This window comes from Brachypodium distachyon, chromosome 2, assembly GCF_000005505.3.
Source record: "Brachypodium distachyon strain Bd21 chromosome 2, Brachypodium_distachyon_v3.0, whole genome shotgun sequence".
Lineage (NCBI taxonomy): Eukaryota > Viridiplantae > Streptophyta > Magnoliopsida > Poales > Poaceae > Brachypodium > Brachypodium distachyon.
Genome location: NC_016132.3, coordinates 54,173,549 through 54,189,922, shown reverse-complemented (window position 1 = coordinate 54,189,922; position 16,374 = coordinate 54,173,549). Strand labels below are relative to the sequence as shown.

At 46.5% G+C, this 16,374-nt stretch overlaps 4 protein-coding genes and 1 long non-coding RNA gene across 9 annotated transcripts; all 5 read left to right on the top strand.

Moving 5' to 3' along the window:
- Positions 1 to 4,516: 4,516 nt before the first annotated feature.
- LOC100845374 (serine/threonine-protein kinase Nek5) lies at positions 4,517 to 10,579 on the top strand. Of its 5 annotated transcripts, none has more exons than XM_010234302.3 (15): positions 4,517 to 4,883; positions 5,165 to 5,389; positions 5,472 to 5,538; positions 5,626 to 5,691; positions 5,777 to 5,823; positions 5,912 to 5,957; positions 6,040 to 6,120; positions 6,199 to 6,241; positions 6,332 to 6,381; positions 6,525 to 6,606; positions 6,681 to 6,730; positions 7,707 to 7,780; positions 8,069 to 8,120; positions 8,212 to 8,871; positions 8,949 to 10,579. In XM_010234302.3, the coding sequence occupies exons 2-15, from the start codon at positions 5,292 to 5,294 to the stop codon at positions 10,323 to 10,325; spliced, it is 2,793 nt and encodes a 930-aa protein (XP_010232604.1). In that variant the 5' UTR covers positions 4,517 to 4,883; positions 5,165 to 5,291; the 3' UTR covers positions 10,326 to 10,579. The 5 variants fall into 5 exon arrangements, with proteins under 5 accessions (XP_010232604.1, XP_010232603.1, XP_014754889.1 ...); XM_010234301.3 differs by having other exon boundaries at positions 5,162 to 5,389; XM_014899403.2 differs by lacking the exons at positions 4,517 to 4,883; positions 5,165 to 5,389; positions 5,472 to 5,538 and having other exon boundaries at positions 5,635 to 5,691; positions 5,777 to 5,813.
- A 100-nt stretch (positions 10,580 to 10,679) lies between these two features.
- On the top strand, positions 10,680 to 11,823 carry LOC104583354. The gene has a single exon (XM_010235257.3). The coding sequence runs from the start codon at positions 11,014 to 11,016 to the stop codon at positions 11,704 to 11,706; it is 693 nt and encodes a 230-aa protein (XP_010233559.1). The 5' UTR covers positions 10,680 to 11,013; the 3' UTR covers positions 11,707 to 11,823.
- A 248-nt stretch (positions 11,824 to 12,071) lies between these two features.
- LOC112271155 lies at positions 12,072 to 13,117 on the top strand. Its single transcript, XR_002964084.1, has 2 exons — positions 12,072 to 12,315; positions 12,470 to 13,117. It is a non-coding gene; the product is annotated as an uncharacterized LOC112271155 (long non-coding RNA).
- Positions 13,118 to 13,346: 229 nt separating this feature from the next.
- On the top strand, positions 13,347 to 14,528 carry LOC100845064 (NDR1/HIN1-like protein 10). Its single transcript, XM_003564630.4, has one exon. It carries the CDS (start codon positions 13,569 to 13,571, stop codon positions 14,283 to 14,285), a length of 717 nt encoding a protein of 238 aa, XP_003564678.1. The 5' UTR covers positions 13,347 to 13,568; the 3' UTR covers positions 14,286 to 14,528.
- A 131-nt stretch (positions 14,529 to 14,659) lies between these two features.
- LOC100838467 (NDR1/HIN1-like protein 3) lies at positions 14,660 to 16,094 on the top strand. The gene has a single exon (XM_003567257.4). It carries the CDS (start codon positions 15,257 to 15,259, stop codon positions 15,992 to 15,994), a length of 738 nt encoding a protein of 245 aa, XP_003567305.1. The 5' UTR covers positions 14,660 to 15,256; the 3' UTR covers positions 15,995 to 16,094.
- The last annotated feature ends 280 nt before the right edge of the window (positions 16,095 to 16,374 follow it).

Genomic DNA, 16,374 nt, shown 5'->3' with positions numbered 1-16,374 from the left:
GCTATTTGCTCTCTGATGTGGGGTTTTAAACTTTTTTTGAAGGCATGACTGTGGAATATTCATGCTTATGAATGCACAATTATGGGATGGAAGGTTACCCCCAGATTACGGGCAATCCAATGAGCCAAACATCAGGAAGTTGCTCACCTATTTCTGGCTGAGCGCCGACATCAACAGCACGCCATGGAGAAGCACTCTGAAGCTGAATTAGGTACACATTACTTTTCCTTTACCCTTTTGAAGCAAATTTTTTACCATTTTTTGGCATCACATGTTTTGGGTTTGGTTTTATTCTACAATAAAGTACAAAGAAGGCACAAAGAACTACTATTCCAGCATCTCATTTCGTAAAGACAAAACATAGGTCTCAAATAGGTCCAGCCAACATTACAGCTGTATAAGCAATTAACAACAAAGTTGACAAAAAATTGATAGCAATTAAGGACAAGTCGCAGCATCAATCAACAGCACATTAAGTCCAACATCACACCAATTTAGAAGGACAAGTCGCTTGGTTATGCTCATCTGAACCACACAAGGCACATTTGTTCTTCCGTTTGGGCCTTAGCTCAAGTGCATTCTCATATCTTCTTTTCCTCATCCTTCCTTTTGTCACTGACCTCTCTGAGTTCCGAACCGTTGGAGCAACTTCCGGCTGCAGCGGCACAGAAGCTGACGCCCGAGGTGATGGGGCTGTTGCAGCTGTTTTCTTAGTGGGTTTCCTTGTCTTATTTAGATGCGAAAGTTCAGTCCACATTGTGCGCACGTGCTTGTCCACAATTTGCTTAGCTGCATCTGATCCACAAGCTTTTCTAGCAACTTTTTGCAACTCAACAGACATATTGGCCAAACGGATCTCCTTCTCTAATTCTTTGGGCATAACATCAGGCTGATCTTGCTCGGGGGCAACTTCTTCTCTTATTGCTTGCTGTGTACAACGCTTCAAGATGTAATGCTGGGGTATCTCATCAATCGAACAATGAGTAAATATTTTTAGAATGTAACAGCAAAGCAGCCTATCCTTTTGAAATTTGCAACACTCACACGAGTAGGAAGCTTCATCAACCCTATCTGTGACTTTGTATGCTCTTGTCCCATAGTTGCAACAGTATTTTCTGTTTGGGATAAGCTCATAAATGTCATTTTGCAGGGGCCTTACATTGTATCTTCCAATCATCTCAAACTCTGACCGAAATCTGTAGTATATGTCTCTAGTATAAACTTCCAATGCTTGCTTTTCTATTGGATATGACGACCAAGTATCAACATGCAGATGGTCTGTCCTGTAGTCATTGCCACCTTCTTTCACCAGGATTTTCAACTGTATCTTCTCATGTTGGTGCACAAAATTGAGGATAGAGTTGTGTGGGTTCACATAGCATTTCAATACAACATTAATGCCTTCACTGCGTTGGGTTGATTGGAGAAATGGGAAGAAGCAATTTCTGAAGTAACACGGGACCCATGTTGCTCTAATGTTGTACAGCCAAGCAATGTACTTGTTGCCAGCCACTTGATGTGTTTCCATCATTTCTGCCCAACCCTGCTCACACTCTTCAGGTGTCATACTGTAATCAACAACCTCATTGAATTGAGCAACAAATTCTGGCCTTCTACCTAGGAATGAACCAAGCTTTTCTTGTGCTTTTTTTCATGATATGCCAACGGCAGCTGCGATGGATGGTGTTTGGGAAAACTTTAGCTATTGAAGCCCGCATCGCCCAATCTTGGTCAGTAATAATATTATCGGGAGTTTTGCCATGCATAGCATCTAGATAGGTCTCAAACAACCAGTCAAAACTAGTTGCCTTTTCATCTCTCAAAAAGCTACAGCCTAACATGAATGACTGCCCATGTCTGTTGATACCTTTGAAAGGTGCAAACGGCATGTTGTACTGATTGGTCAAATAGGTAGTATCAAATGACATGCAATCGGAATAAGCATCTCCATATGCTTTGCGGGCTGCACCATCTATCTAGAATAAGTTTTGAACCCTTTGTTCATCATCCAAAAGAACATTGAAGTAAAAGTCCGGATCATCAAGTCACTTCTGTGTAAAATAGGAAATTGTCTCGGCCATATCACCACCACGGGTTTGTGCACGCATCCTAGACCCGGTAGTTGCTTATTGCCTTTGTTGTATATGGAATTAGAAGGCCAGATCCATAAAATGATGACATTAGTTGCATCATTCGTCCTGAAAAAAGAATGAACATCATGCATAAGAGAAGGCAGATTGCATGGAAAAATATTTAGCATCACAGAAGCACTGTTTTTTCCCTGTTTTTTTTACAAACTAGCTAATGTTAACCAACAAATCAGAGAGAAAGCAACTAGCATACACCTGTTTCTAAGTTAGAATCGTGCAGAATTCTCAAGAAATTCTCTTCCTCTTTGGGAATACCCTGGTGTGATCTTAGATATTTAGTCAAGGATGGCTTGATAATCAAAGGGTGGTTGTGTTCTGCAATAAAATATATCACTTGCCACCTGCTGTCCAGCAGCTTTACAATCATCCGTGCTTTGCAATTTGTGCCCTTAATTGTCTCTCTTCTTCTTTTATTTGGAGCTTTTTTCCCTATAGGCAAATCCTCCTCTCGATCAGTTTCCTCTTCACTGCCTACTTTAGAATCAGAGCTAACATCAGGAGCAACTTTAGCTTTCTTAGTTGGTTCACCATCAGCTTTAGGCTTCCTGAACTTATTGCAAACAAAAAGTTGCTTCTCCATTTCATTTGTGTACAATGATCTCCTAGAAGTGCTTGATCTTATCGAGAAACCCACCCTTAGTGCATAATTGTTGTAGTGATCTTTTGCGCATAGCAGTGTATCAAATCTCATCCCCAAATATGGCTCATGTGGCTGTGACAGAACTTCGTCTTCTGGAAATTGCTCATCATTGATGTCATCGTCATCATTCGGGATACTTGTTGTCTGCGGATTTAAGTCAGTGGAGTCAAGTTGCCCGGCCTAGTCCTCACGCCCAACAATGTGCATGCTTCCATTATGTGAGGAGCCAGCATTGACTTCATTGTGCACCTCTTCTCCTACTTCTTTGCCGGGAGCAGGCTGAGTGCAGTAAGATGGGAACCCAGTCGTTGCAACTCCTTCATCAACTAGATCAGTAGGCAACTCATTAAGATCCATCAAATCCATCTGCAATTAATAACAACCAACAAAGCAAATTAAGCAAAATCCAGTCAATCAATTATGTCTTGCACTTACATTTGAAGAAGCATATTCCACATTTTTTAACGTCTCCTGATCTGTTTTGTTTTTGTGTATTTTTAATCCCAGGTGTCAAGTTTTTCCCAAGACAGATGTATAAGCTTTTGTACATATTGCAAAAGGAGTAAAATGAAAGGCGACTGAGAATGTGCTGTGAACTATGCCAAGTTGTACAGGAGGAGGGGGGGGGGGGGGGAAGTGCCGTGAAGTCTGAATAGTAGACTAGTCTAAATGGTGGAAACTGGGGAGACTAAATTGGGTGGGAGCAGAAGCATTTTTGTGAAGTGGATTCAGTTGTTTGCTTTTGCTTAGGAGAGTACTGCTGTAATTGGTAATTGTCCATACTTTTGTCCTACTTTTTTGCTGCTTTGGCACTATGATGAAACCTGTACAGTTTGCTGCTACTTTGCACTTGCATAGTGCTTTCACAGTTGAAATACTTGTGCCTCCGTTATATAGGTGAGGTAGTTGCTGTTTTTTCCCTGTTTTTTTTTAACATGTCTAGGTTGTTTTTCTCTGTTGTCAACTGGAGATCTAGCATTTTATGTGTTTTCCAGAGCCTAGAGTTGCTTGAGCATTGTGTGTTTTCTGATGCTGTGTTCCTACTTTTCCAGAAGAGATGCCTGTTTATGCATTTTTTTTCATGCCTGGGGAACTACGTGCGTTTTGCTTTTGTTTCTCAATAGCTTGCTGTCAAAAGATAGGCAAAAGAAACATAAACAACTATCCTAAGAAACATAAAGACTTGTTTTTGTTTCCTTTTTTTTTTCTTTTCCTAACTTACGGGGGGGGGGGGGGGGCGCAACTTTTAGATAGCCTGGGAACTAGTTTTTGGCGCGTGGAGTTATTCGGGGTCGGTCCGACGCGCGCCAAGAATCGGGATCAAGGGGACCACGCGCGCCGGATCAGAGGATCATGTTTTCCATTTTAGGAAAGGCGGAAAGTGGATTACCAGAACCTACCATATTTGGGTGTGCACCCCCGGATACCTAATAGTGCACGGGCACCCGTGAGTCCCGTCCTTAAAAGAATCGGACTCATAAAAATGGTTGGCATGAAGTTATAGGTAATCATTACTCTCCATTTTCAAAATTATATTCGAAAGAAATTAAAATTATATTTTTATGTAAATAACTCGCAAATCATTTGAAAGGATAACCATCAAATTTGAAGTTCAACCTTAGGTCCACTAGTAGTATCTTAATTAAGTGTTAGTCCCCCTACAAACTGGAGTACAACTTGCAACCAACTATGGCGTATATATAAGCTGCTCCTCCAACCTCCCCCATATGACGATCTAATTAAATAATAGCACGCCGGAACAGAAAGAGAAGGCAGAGCAAAACAAAGCGAAATCAAAATCCCCAGAGGCGCTGGCGAGGCAAGGGCACTAGCTTTGCCTCGCAGCTGAAGCCACCAGGCGACGGAGATCGGGTGCGGCCCTGCCCGGGAGAGCAGAGGCATCGGCGCCGTGACGCCGATAAGTCCGATTCGGCCGCGCCATATCCCGCCGCCGGATTCGGCGGGAACCGGGGGCCGCCCGCCGTGGAGCGTCCGCGAGGTGACCGGAGCCCGCCGCCCCTGTCCAATGTCGGCGGAGAGAGCGGCGGTTTATGTCCCTGTCTCGGCCAGTGGCGGTTGTTGGGAACTGTTCGGTACAGTTTCCAAACTTCTCACGTTTCTTCGTAGAATGGTTACTCCTTTCCCGTGCGTACTCCAAGTTCAGCCGCGAAACTTCAGCCATGGATTTGCGTAGCTACTTCCTAGTGGATTTTTTGTGGTTAGGTGTTAAATTTCTCGTGTGAGTCAATTAGGCACTTAGGATTCTGTTGGATAAAACAGGAGCAGCTGAGCAGGTTTTGATCAAATATGTTTGCAAATTATACACTGCTGCTGCTTGATTTATGTTTTTTGTTTTTGGAATGCTATTCAGAAGTCGCCTGAGGCGTGGAGCTGAACTGGGTGTGTCCTGTCGAAAATATGTGAAGATTTGGGTCAGTGACTAAATTCGACAGTGTGCTGCGCTGTGAAGTTCTACAAGTTGTTTTCAGTGATCGGGAATCATGGAGTCACGGATGGATCAATACGAAATTATGGAACAGATTGGCCGTGGTGCCTTCGGTGCTGCCATCCTCGTGAACCACAAGACTGAGAAGAAAAAGTATGATGCATGCTATGCTTCTATTTGGTTGTAGAGTTTGTTTCTCCTTATGGTAGGTGGTTGATATCTGATTGGTTTGCAGGTATGTGTTGAAGAAAATACGGCTTGCGAGGCAGACTGAGCGCTGCCGCAAGTCTGCTCATCAAGAGGTCAGTGAAGCAGGAAAGTCATTAGGCTTTATTTGTTCATAGATTATTAGTTCTTTGAGGAATTGATGAATGAAAGGAAAATTGCAGATGGCTCTTATTGCTCGCCTGCAACATCCTTACATTGTTGAATTCAAGGAGGCATGGGTTGAGAAGGTTTGTTGTTCTCTAGGACCATGTATCTGAATGTGCCTTTTGTTTTGTTCCATATTCCTATAGCTTACTCTGTGAGTGACGACAGGGCTGCTACGTTTGCATTGTGACGGGATACTGTGAAGGTGGTGATATGTGAGTGTAATTTACTTGTCGTGGGAGCTAATTTGTTGTCTGTTGCCTTTCTGTTGACTCTGTTTTGCCTCTTTGTCCTTTCTGATAGGGCTGAACTGATGAAGAAGGCAAATGGGACGTACTTCCCGGAGGAGGTAGCTATGATTTTTTTTTCTAGTCCATTCTTATGCTTTGGGTTAAGAATATTCAAAAGTGTGCTAACTGTTGTGACATCAGAAAATGTTGAGATGGTTTGCTCAATTGGCTCTAGCTGTTGGCTACTTGCATTCGAACTATGTTTTGCACCGAGACCTCAAGGTAAGTGACCAAGAATAATGATGCTGTCATTTAGTTCATTAAGCAGCCTGTAACGTTTTTGCCCTTGTCCTTTTGCAGTGCTCAAACATATTTCTCACAAAAGATCAGGACATTCGTCTTGGTTAGGGTCTCATATTAGATCAAATAGCTCTGTGTTTTTGTCCATCTTTATATGTCAATGCTTGTTTAAAAATATTTAGTTTACTTGCAGGGGATTTTGGCCTGGCTAAGACTTTAAAGGAAGATGATTTAACATCTTCGGTAAACTTCTCTCTTATTTTGTTCATCCTCTATTGCTCTTGCTGTTTTAAAATGATGGAATCTTGCATGGAAAATCACATATTGATTTTATCCTTGTATGATGTACTCCCATAATCTTATATGTTAGCATGATGCTTTCTTAGGTTGTGGGAACACCAAATTACATGTGCCCAGAGCTGCTCACAGACATTCCTTATGGATTCAAGTCGGACATCTGGTCTCTTGGTAATATTCCCTTGCTGTTACTAGAGAAACTAATGTTATATACCTAGTTTTAACCTATATATATGTCGGTACAGGATGTTGTATGTATGAGATGGCTGCTCATCGACCTGCTTTCAAGGCTTTTGTGAGTTCTAATAAGCTCATTTTCTAAAATCACTATAATTCCTACCTAACAGTACTTGCTCATGTTTTTTCTTCTAAACAGTTCATATTCCTTGCATCGCTATAATTACCTTTCCGTGGATGTTTCAATGAAAGTAACAATATTGGGTCCGTTTCTAATCAATGCTATGTACCTACTGAATGCCCTGGAAGGATAATATTTACTAGATCACTTGGAAATAGGTATGCAGGTTGGCATCAACGAACGGATGGAAGATAAAAAAAATTCAATTACACTTTCTTCCTTTCTGGTGGCTTTATGAATGGCCTTTAACTCACAAAAGCACAAACTATATGGTTTCCAGGCACTTTGAGATCATAGGCACCTTTGATTGAGAGGTTGTGGCATTTGCATCTCCACTGAATAATTTGTTTCCAATTTTTATTGTTTGCCTTAAAGTAAGCTAAAAAACCTGCCCGAGAGTTAAGAAGCATTGACCTCTTCACTCTGTGGTGCCATTGCCATTCTGAACTCTGCCTAACTCGGTCATTATGTTGGGAATAATGACTTCCGCAGAGCCTCTTCTCCCTCTTTTGCCTCTCATCATGCGCATGCCAAGTGAATCATTATATAAGAGAAGAATGGGTTTCATATAATGCTAGAAAGAGTTCTCCATGATGTAGATCTTATGTCTCGTGGACTTACAATATGTGTTTGAAGAGGCCTGCTGCTTTCTCTTAATTTCGAACATTTTGCTTTTAAGCAGATCCATCATCCATATGTGCGTAAGGTTATTCAAATTGAAGTTTTCTTTGAGAACAATGATGCTAATTGTTAGTTTTTTTTGCTTTTGATTTTTGTCAAATTGCTGGACTGTAGTTCTTTAATTCTTTATTTTCTTAAAAGTTCATACAGTGGACACCATTTACCAATGTGATGCTGTTATTGATTCTGAACTGTAGAAGTCAAGTTGTGCTTAAATTTATGTATGTTTCAGGATATGGCTGGACTTATAAGTAAGATAAATCGCTCATCCATTGGCCCTTTGCCTACTTGCTACTCTTCATCTATGTAAGTATCTGCATGTCATATATATTGGTCATATATTGAAGTTTCGCTTTTCTTGTTTCAAATAGTTTCACGATCTTTTCAGTGTCACAATTGTTATTGTAATATTAAAACCATTCTATCCTTTCCAAAGTTCTTCAATACATTGTTTTTCAACTTCTCCAGAGTCAAGTGATGTCTGCTAGCAGACACAATACATTTTCATCCCATCAAAACATTGCCTTTCTATTGTCATATTGTGATTAGCTTCCTAATCCTAAAATGGTCCCCCTTTTTCTCTGTTGGTTGCAGGAAAACACTTATCAAAAGCATGTTGAGGAAGAGTCCTGAACATCGGCCTACTGTAAGCTACTAAGCACATAGAAAGTTCCATGTAGTACCTATTTATCGCATTTACTCAAAATTTCACGTTATTCATTACACCTTGTAAACAGGCATTTGAGATTCTGAAAAATCCATACCTACAACCTTATGTTAATCAACACCGCCCATTTTCTGATGTACCACATCCTATGCGATCACCAGAGAAATCCATTACCAGTTCACGGAGCAGTAGGAGAAGCATGTCTGGGAGCCAGTGTAGTAGCATTTCTGGCACTGGCAGTGATATGGACAGTATACAATCAAGTGAAAGAAACACGTCAGGGCTAGCTTCAAGTTCCAACACCACCACCATTGATACTGAAGATGCTGAAGCCACTGATGATGTGTCAGTTAAAAGATTTTCAACACCACATGATCTTAAAAGCTGTAAGAACACTGCTCGTAGTAACCTGGAGAGACAAGATTCATGCAAGTCCATACATGTCGATCAGCATCCAAAATATGTGAGTAAGCAGCCAAAGATCATCAAGAAGATACTAACAACTCTACGGGAGGAGACTAGTAAGCTCAGGGTACACAATTCACCTTTGAGAGCTAGCCGTGTAAAGCTATGTCCACCTAGCCATAGAGAGCGCTCACCTGATGATTCAAAGCATAACAGTGATATCTCCTCCAGTTCAAAGTCTAGTGAAGTGACATCACATGAGTCAGGAAAGGCCACCTTTGAACCTGCGAAACAGATACAAGAATCTCCTCCGATGAAACATTTGGTGAGGATTAATCCTTTTCTTGTGCTGAACTCACGTTTTGTTTCTGTTGCTCATCTTTTGCTGGTCCTGTCTTGCAGTCACCAATTGGTGAGCATTCTCCAAAGTCAAATATTAAAGTGGATGAGCTGCATCACCTAGACTCTGCCAAGCAGACAATGGAAAACGTTGATGCAGCTGAAGGAAAGGTTAAGAACAGGATGCTACCCAAATTTAATAAACGCCCTAGCTTCCCTCCTCGTCGACAAATGGGAGCAGAGAGTCCACAGCACACTGGGACACAACGGGCTCACAATAAGGTCGTCACGGAGCATGCAAAAAGTCCTTGTCAACCTGCCCATGGCCCAAAAAATGCTCTCACTGAGCCTCCTGGTATTCTTATAGCTCCTCCAAGTCCCCTGGGAGGTATTCCAATAAAAGTTGGTAATTCACGGGCAAAATCTACCCCACTAAAGGCTGTAGCAACCAAGGAAGTCAGCACTGCTTGCTCCAGTTCTACAGTTGATTATGCTGATGGTATCAGGCAGACCGGTGAACCTGATTCTCCAACTAACTTGGTTTCATCCTGTAAATGCCCGATACCTGACTCTGCCATACAAAAGCATGACCTAACGGCTATTCCAAGTCCAGAGCTCAACACCACCACTTTGCAGAAAAGTATAGCTAGTAGTGATGATATTAGTCTTAGTTCAGCCTTGGACCCATCTTTTGATGTATCTGAGCAAGATTTTATCTGCAAGGATGATGTGCCCTGCAGTAAGATGGGGCAGAGCACTGCAGTTGTAACTGTGGAGAGTGATGAGGATAAGTTCACAGTTCAAGAACTGCTTTCATCGGTACCAGATATTCTTCCCTTTGATTCAACAACGAACATTGCACTAGATGAAGGACCTGCTTCTGTCCATCACTCGTCACAGAAAGTACCGGTTTTTCATTTGAGCCCTGCAGTTGAGGATGCTAATGTGATAAGGCGCAGCAGTTTCTGTCTCGGTAATGAGCAGGTAGTAACAGAGAATGCTGAAATGGGGATCCAAAGCACAGATGTTAGCCATCTTCAGGACGTGATAAAAGAAGAGGTGGATGTGAGAAGCATCCCACCAAATCATATACCTTCAGTACTCATTGATTCTGCTGCTGCGAAGCCAAATGTTTCAGAAGCTACTACTATCTGTCCGGAACTGGCCAGTTCAGATGTGGTAAAATTACCCTCTATCCCAGAAGCAAATTCTATGTCAAAAGAAATACTAGATGTCAAGTCATTTAGGCAGCGATCCGAGGCTCTTGAAGGGTTGTTGGAGCTGTCTGCAGATCTTCTGCAAAACAATAGGTTGGAGGAGCTTGCGGTTGTTCTCAAGCCGTTTGGGAAGGCTAAAGTGTCCCCCCGAGAAACGGCGATCTGGTTGGCCAGAAGTTTTAAAGGGTTAATGAATGATGAAGCGAGTCGCAGTTCATTGTGAGTGCTCATAACATTGACCTTTTATTTTCTGCGCTCAGTCACCAAAGTTGTAAAATTTTACCACATTGCGGCGATTGCGCCTCTTCATATTGTGTGATATACCAGTCCCATACACCCCCATGTTTGCACCCCAACAGTTTCCAGTTCTGCACAGTACATTTTGTAAATAGCCCAAACTTGCAAACAGAAATGTACTGTAAGACACATCTACATAATCAAGGGCCACTTTGGTCTAATATTTATTTTTTCTGTTTATCAAACTCTCCCAACATCGACTTGATGTGTTTATATTTGCTCTCACTAATTTGTTTGTCAAGAGATCCTGCCATTATAATAACTACTATCCAGTCAGCAAATCTGATCTACTCGTATCAATTCCCAAGTATTAGACTTTGCTATGTACTTCCGCAGCTGTACTCTATCTGTCCTTAGTTGCATTCAGTTGCTTTGTTATTTCCACCTTGTGGTGTGGCACCCTGGCTGCCGGCATTTCTTCAGCATACTTTTATAGCTGTGCTACAGCTGCGACGAACCTTGAAGGTTTCGTCAGATTGTTGCCATCACATGTTACAACGTTGTCGTATTAGCCTTGAACAACCTCGCAAGCATTGTATCGGCCGTGAAAAACATCGTAGTCTTATCTATATCTATCCATTCTACATGTCACGTCGCCCCATCCCCCGGCAGCCATGAAGCAATCACAGCAAGAAATCCATGTCGGCGGCTACAGCGACGGCGCGCCCTCCTCCGACGGTCCTCCTCCTCACCCTCAGCCCCAGCCTGCCCCACGCCGTCGTCTTAGCTGGCTTCGCATCGTTGTCGGAGCCGTCATCGGCGTCTGCATTCTCGTGGGCATCATCATGCTCCTCATCTGGCTCATCTACCGTCCCCAGACGATCGAGGTCGCCGTCGACCGCGTGACGCTGTCCCGCTTCCTCCTGAACTCGACGACGAGCCCGCCGGTGCTCTCGTTCAACCTCACCGCCGGCCTGATCATCACGAACCCGAACAGACGGGCGTCCGTGAAGTACCACCTGCTGCGGGCGGAGGGGATCTACCAGGGCCAGCGCTTCGACCGGGTCGCCCTGCCGATGTCGTCCCAGGGAGCGAGGCGCGCCGACGCGGTGCGCGCCGTGCTCGAAGGGAGCTCGGCCCTGGGTGGCGGCAAGTCGCCGGCCGGCGTCGGCGCGGCCGGCAATGATGATGATGATGATGATAACACGACGGCGGTTTACCCCGTGGACCTGTGGATCGACGGCGTGTTGCGGTACAAGTACGGCGCGCTGATGACGACGTCGGCGAGCACGCTGTCGGTCAAGTGCCCGCTGCTGCTGCAGCTGATGGTGCCCTCCAGCAGTGTCGTGTGTATTGTGAATGGATGATCGCGCCTGGGGGATGCAAGAGCAGGGTCCACGTGTGTTCCGTTTATATTCTAACCTCCAAATCTTAAATCAATTTTTGAGAAAAAAAACTAATAAATCACTAGTGGCCTAGAGACAGATCCTTATTGCATTCCTCCGATTGCCTTTTACATTCTCGTGGATGCTGGCGTGGTTGCTCTAGAAAAACACAATGAGCACGAGCTGGCTTATCTGCTGGCGAGTCTGGTTGGTTGATCCGAGTTGGCTCGGTCATATGGGCCTTGTGGGCCTTTGGCCATTTGGGGTTCAGTCTGATAGCAGTCGTATCAACCAACTCACGGAAGCGTGCACCCGCATATACGTGGTTTTATCTCACCCGTGTTTTGGTGTGCGCTTCCGCTAATTTCTTTCTGGTCCCAAGTTTTTTCCGTGTTCACGCGGACGCGGGGTACAGAGCCTGAGCCGCCTCCTCAGATTTGACCTGGTCCCAGTGAGAGAAACATAAGCAGCAACGACGTGTACGCGATCGATACCAGTGCAAACATATACGGCTCGAAGTAGCGATACGCGTGACGCTGGAAAAGGACTCGCCCGTACTACGGTGCCACGCAGATGGATGGTTGGTCTCAGGTTCTTCTTTCTCTCCTCCGCTTCATTTCAGTTTCACACGAATCCACTGCCTCAGCGCCGCCGTCGGTATGGCTGCTGCACCTTGTCGGTCCAACCGCCTGCTGCCCCGCCCCCGCTGGCCGCTGTTTCCTCACCCCGCCATTGCGTGCCCCAGAGCGCTCCGCCGTTGCTGTACCGCTGCTCTGCTTCCTCGCGGACGCCGGGCAGAAGAAGCAGGAGCGCGCTGGGAGGCCGAATCCCTCAAGGGTGGCGGCGCTGGTGGAGCGCGTGAAGCTGCAGGTGATGTACAGGGGCATCGCCGACCGGGTACCTTCTTCCCCATCACGGGCTGTGGATTTGGTATAGTTTCGGTTTGTGCATCCCCATCATGGGCCGTGGACGGAGGATTTTGTGCTCTTGATTTTGATTTTGGCTTGCGGTTTCTCTTCGAATTGAGAGGTGCTTGTACTTTGATTGATCCATGAGGTACTTTGATTAATGAGATGATTGATGAGGTACTTAGAAAGGTACTGTGATTGATGAGTACTGTGATTTTGAGCACCATCATCTACCATGGGTACATGACGTGGTACTAGTTTTTAATAAATGTTTATGTTGTAATTTTGTCTTGGTATAATTTGATCTGTCCAGGTACCTAAAAACTGTTAAGGTACATGTCATGTACCACATGATGCATTTGTATCATAATCTCATGTACATGAGGTACTTAAAAACTGATAAGGTACAATACACATACCTTAATGTACTAAATTTGTACTTATAAACATGTCATGTACCATAATGTACTTAAAAGTGAAAGAGAGAGAAGAGAGGGGAGTAAAAGTTTTCAGTCGGTCAGACTTCTAATCCCCCATTAAATTTAAAATGTGATAAATTAACTAACGTAGAAAAAGAGGGAAAACAAATATGTGGGTACGAAAGGGGGTGTAGGTAGCCGGGGGTGCACCACCCCCGCGTTCGTACTACGGTCCTCTTATTCCACTACGGCGAAACTTCGTCTGACCTCACCCACATCGTTAGCACGACTGTTCAAGGAGTCCTGCTCCGAACCCAAAGCAAGCGCGTCAAGAGAGAAAAAAAATCGCGACGCGCTTCCAACTTCCAATGTTAAGCACCATCTTCCCCAACGCACCGCATATAAGTATGGCCACGATTGTTCCCCATTATATCATTCAAGCATCAGCCATCCACCCACTCCCAACCGACCGATCGTAATCCATTCCACGCGCTCGCGCTTACATTTTCTCGACCCAATGGCCGCCTACGAGAAGCAGCAGCCACCGCCGCCGCCGCAGCAGCAGCAACCCTACTACGCCTACCCGGCCCCGCCGCCGCAGCCGGCGTACTACGCCGCTCCCCCTCGTCCTCGCCGCAGCGGCGGCGGCCCGCGCTGCTTCGTCTGCTTCCTCTTCAAGGTCATCGCCATCGCCGTCATCGCGCTGGGCGCCCTCACGATCGCCCTCTGGCTCATCTTCCGCCCGGGCTCCGTCAGGGCCACCGCCGTCTCCGCCACGCTCTCCCGCTTCGACCTCCCCGACGGCCCCGCCCCCGGCGCCCGCGAGCTCCTGCAGTACAACCTGACCGTGGACATCCGGGTCCGCAACCCGAACCGCTTCGGGATCCGCTACGAGTACTTGGAGGCGCGGGCGTCCTACGACGGCGAGCGGTTCGGGTACGACCCGCTGGAGCCCTTCTACCTGGACGGCAAGGCCGAGCGCACCGTCACGGCCGCCTTCGGGGGATCCGAGCCCCTCGACGGCAACGGCGCGCTGCGCGCGTACCGGAGGGAGAAGAGCGACGGGTTCTACTACGTCAAGGTGAGGCTGTACACCGACGTGGCATTCAGGGTCAGGGTCTTCAACGTGCGCCGCAAGAGCAAGATCAGCTGCACGCTGCGCCTGCCCGTGCCTAGCGCGAGCTCCGCGCCCGTGCCGACGATGCTGGGGACCAGGTGCGACGTGGACTTCTGATCGTCGACCTACGCCGATTCATGCCTTCGCCGCCGGCCGGCCGGTCTTTGATGCTGGTAGTTTGAATTTGTCGATAGTAGACCTACCAGCCAAGGCATTAGCTCGATAATTAAACATGCTTTATTCTGCTAAGCGTGTTGATTCTTTCGTTTTCAGTCCATGTGTAAATATGTACGAATAAATCGAGATCTCGGGTTCGTTGGTTATACTCCAATGGGATGCTGCGATGGACTTCACAGATAATCTCTGACTAGCGTGACATCTCATGCCCATGCCAACTTCCAACATGTAAAAAATATTAAAGTACTTTATAACGAATTTTAAACATATGCAAAAATATCAATACATTTTGTATGTTTGAAAAATTATTTTCACATTCAGATTATCGAAACTTACTGCTCCGCAAAATTATTTTCGAAAAATAGAAGGAAAAAATTTATGGGCTCACTGGAGCCCAAGCCACCAGTCCTTACAGTACGTCCCCTTGGGACTACGGCCCATCTCAACCTCCAGCCTTAACTGGGCCCGGAGAAAGAAAAAGACCAAATAACAATTGGCCCACAATGATGGCCTGGGAACATTCAGATATCAATCAGCTCCTTCGAAATCCACGCTGCTTTTTTTTTCAGCGCTCAGAACGGCGGATCACCAGCTGGTCAAACCAGTCAACATACGCCGGCGGCCCGCCCGCCCGCATATCCTTTGTCGGGTGCGCTTTCCAAAACAAGGCAGCCTTAATTCACCCGCCGCCTTCGTCCACCTAGTACACCCCCAATCAACGGTCCAAGTCACTGTCCAAGAACGCGCGCGCCAGTTCGCCACTAGCGCAAACAATAGCCGCCCCAATTCCCCACCTAGTACAAATCCCATCCTAGTACAAATCACAGGCGATTTTTGTGCATTCCAATCTCAAAAAACATCTATGCACTCACCGATCACCAGTTCGCTTCCCGGAGAAACACAAGTCCGTGATGGCCACTCCCGAGCACGACCTCGACCAGCGCTACTACGGCCCGACCATCCCTCCAAACGACCCCGCCGCCGGCAAAGACGCCAAGCCCGTACAGCGTGGCCTCCCCTGCCTTGCCGTCGCCGATCCGTACGGGCTCCTCTGCAGGGCCTTCCGCGTGCTGACACTCGCGCTCATCGGCGTCGGCATCGTGGTGCTCGTGCTCTGGCTCGCCTTCCAGCCGGACACCCTCAAGGCCACCGTCGACTCCGCGAACCTCACCCGCTTCGACCTCGCCGCGTCCAGCATTGACGGGGGCACGCAGACGCAGACGCTGCGGTACAACCTCACCGTGGCCCTGAGCGTGCGCAACCCGAACCGGAGGCAGGCCGTGGTGTACCGGCGCCTGGAGGCGGTGGCGCTCTACGGCGGCGAGCCGTTCGGGTACGCGTGGCTCCCGCGGATGCGGCAGGCGCGGAAGAGCACCATGGTGGTGAGGCCGAGCTTCGACGGCCAGATCGTCATCAGCCCCGATGTCGCCGGCGGCGCCGCGGCGGCGTTCGCGAGGGAGAAGGCGGAGGGGTTCTTCAACGTCAACGTCAAGCTCCACGCCAGGGCGCGCTTGAGGGTGGTCATCGTGAACAGCGTCGAGTACAGCCCGGACGTGGATTGCTACATCAGGGTTCCCGACCCCGGCAACGCTACGGCGGTGGCGCAGGGGTTTGCGGCGACGGGGTGCCATGTCGACATCTTCTCCTGACTGATTGAAGGAAGCATGCGTATCCCGTTTCAGAATTTCGCTGGTTTTATTTTGCGCTGTTCTTCAGTTTACATGATAAAAAAAAATTGTTCTTGTTGTACAGAGTTTGGATCGGCCCTTCTGCTCGGACAAAGTAAATAAGAGAGTGTTTTTTTCTTTTGAGAGAGGACTAAATAAGAGAGTGTTACTTCGTCTATATATGCAAGGAGTACTTTGACCTATGGCGTTATCCGGCGAATGAGAGAGTACTGCGCCACCATCTTTATTTTTTTTAGCCAATCCTGGGCATGGGTGGCCCGGCCCGAAGCTTGATGTCCCGGGCCAGGCTCGAGCCCGCTTTCCCGTCGAAAGCCTAGCCCGAAAGCCTGAAAAAAGCCCAA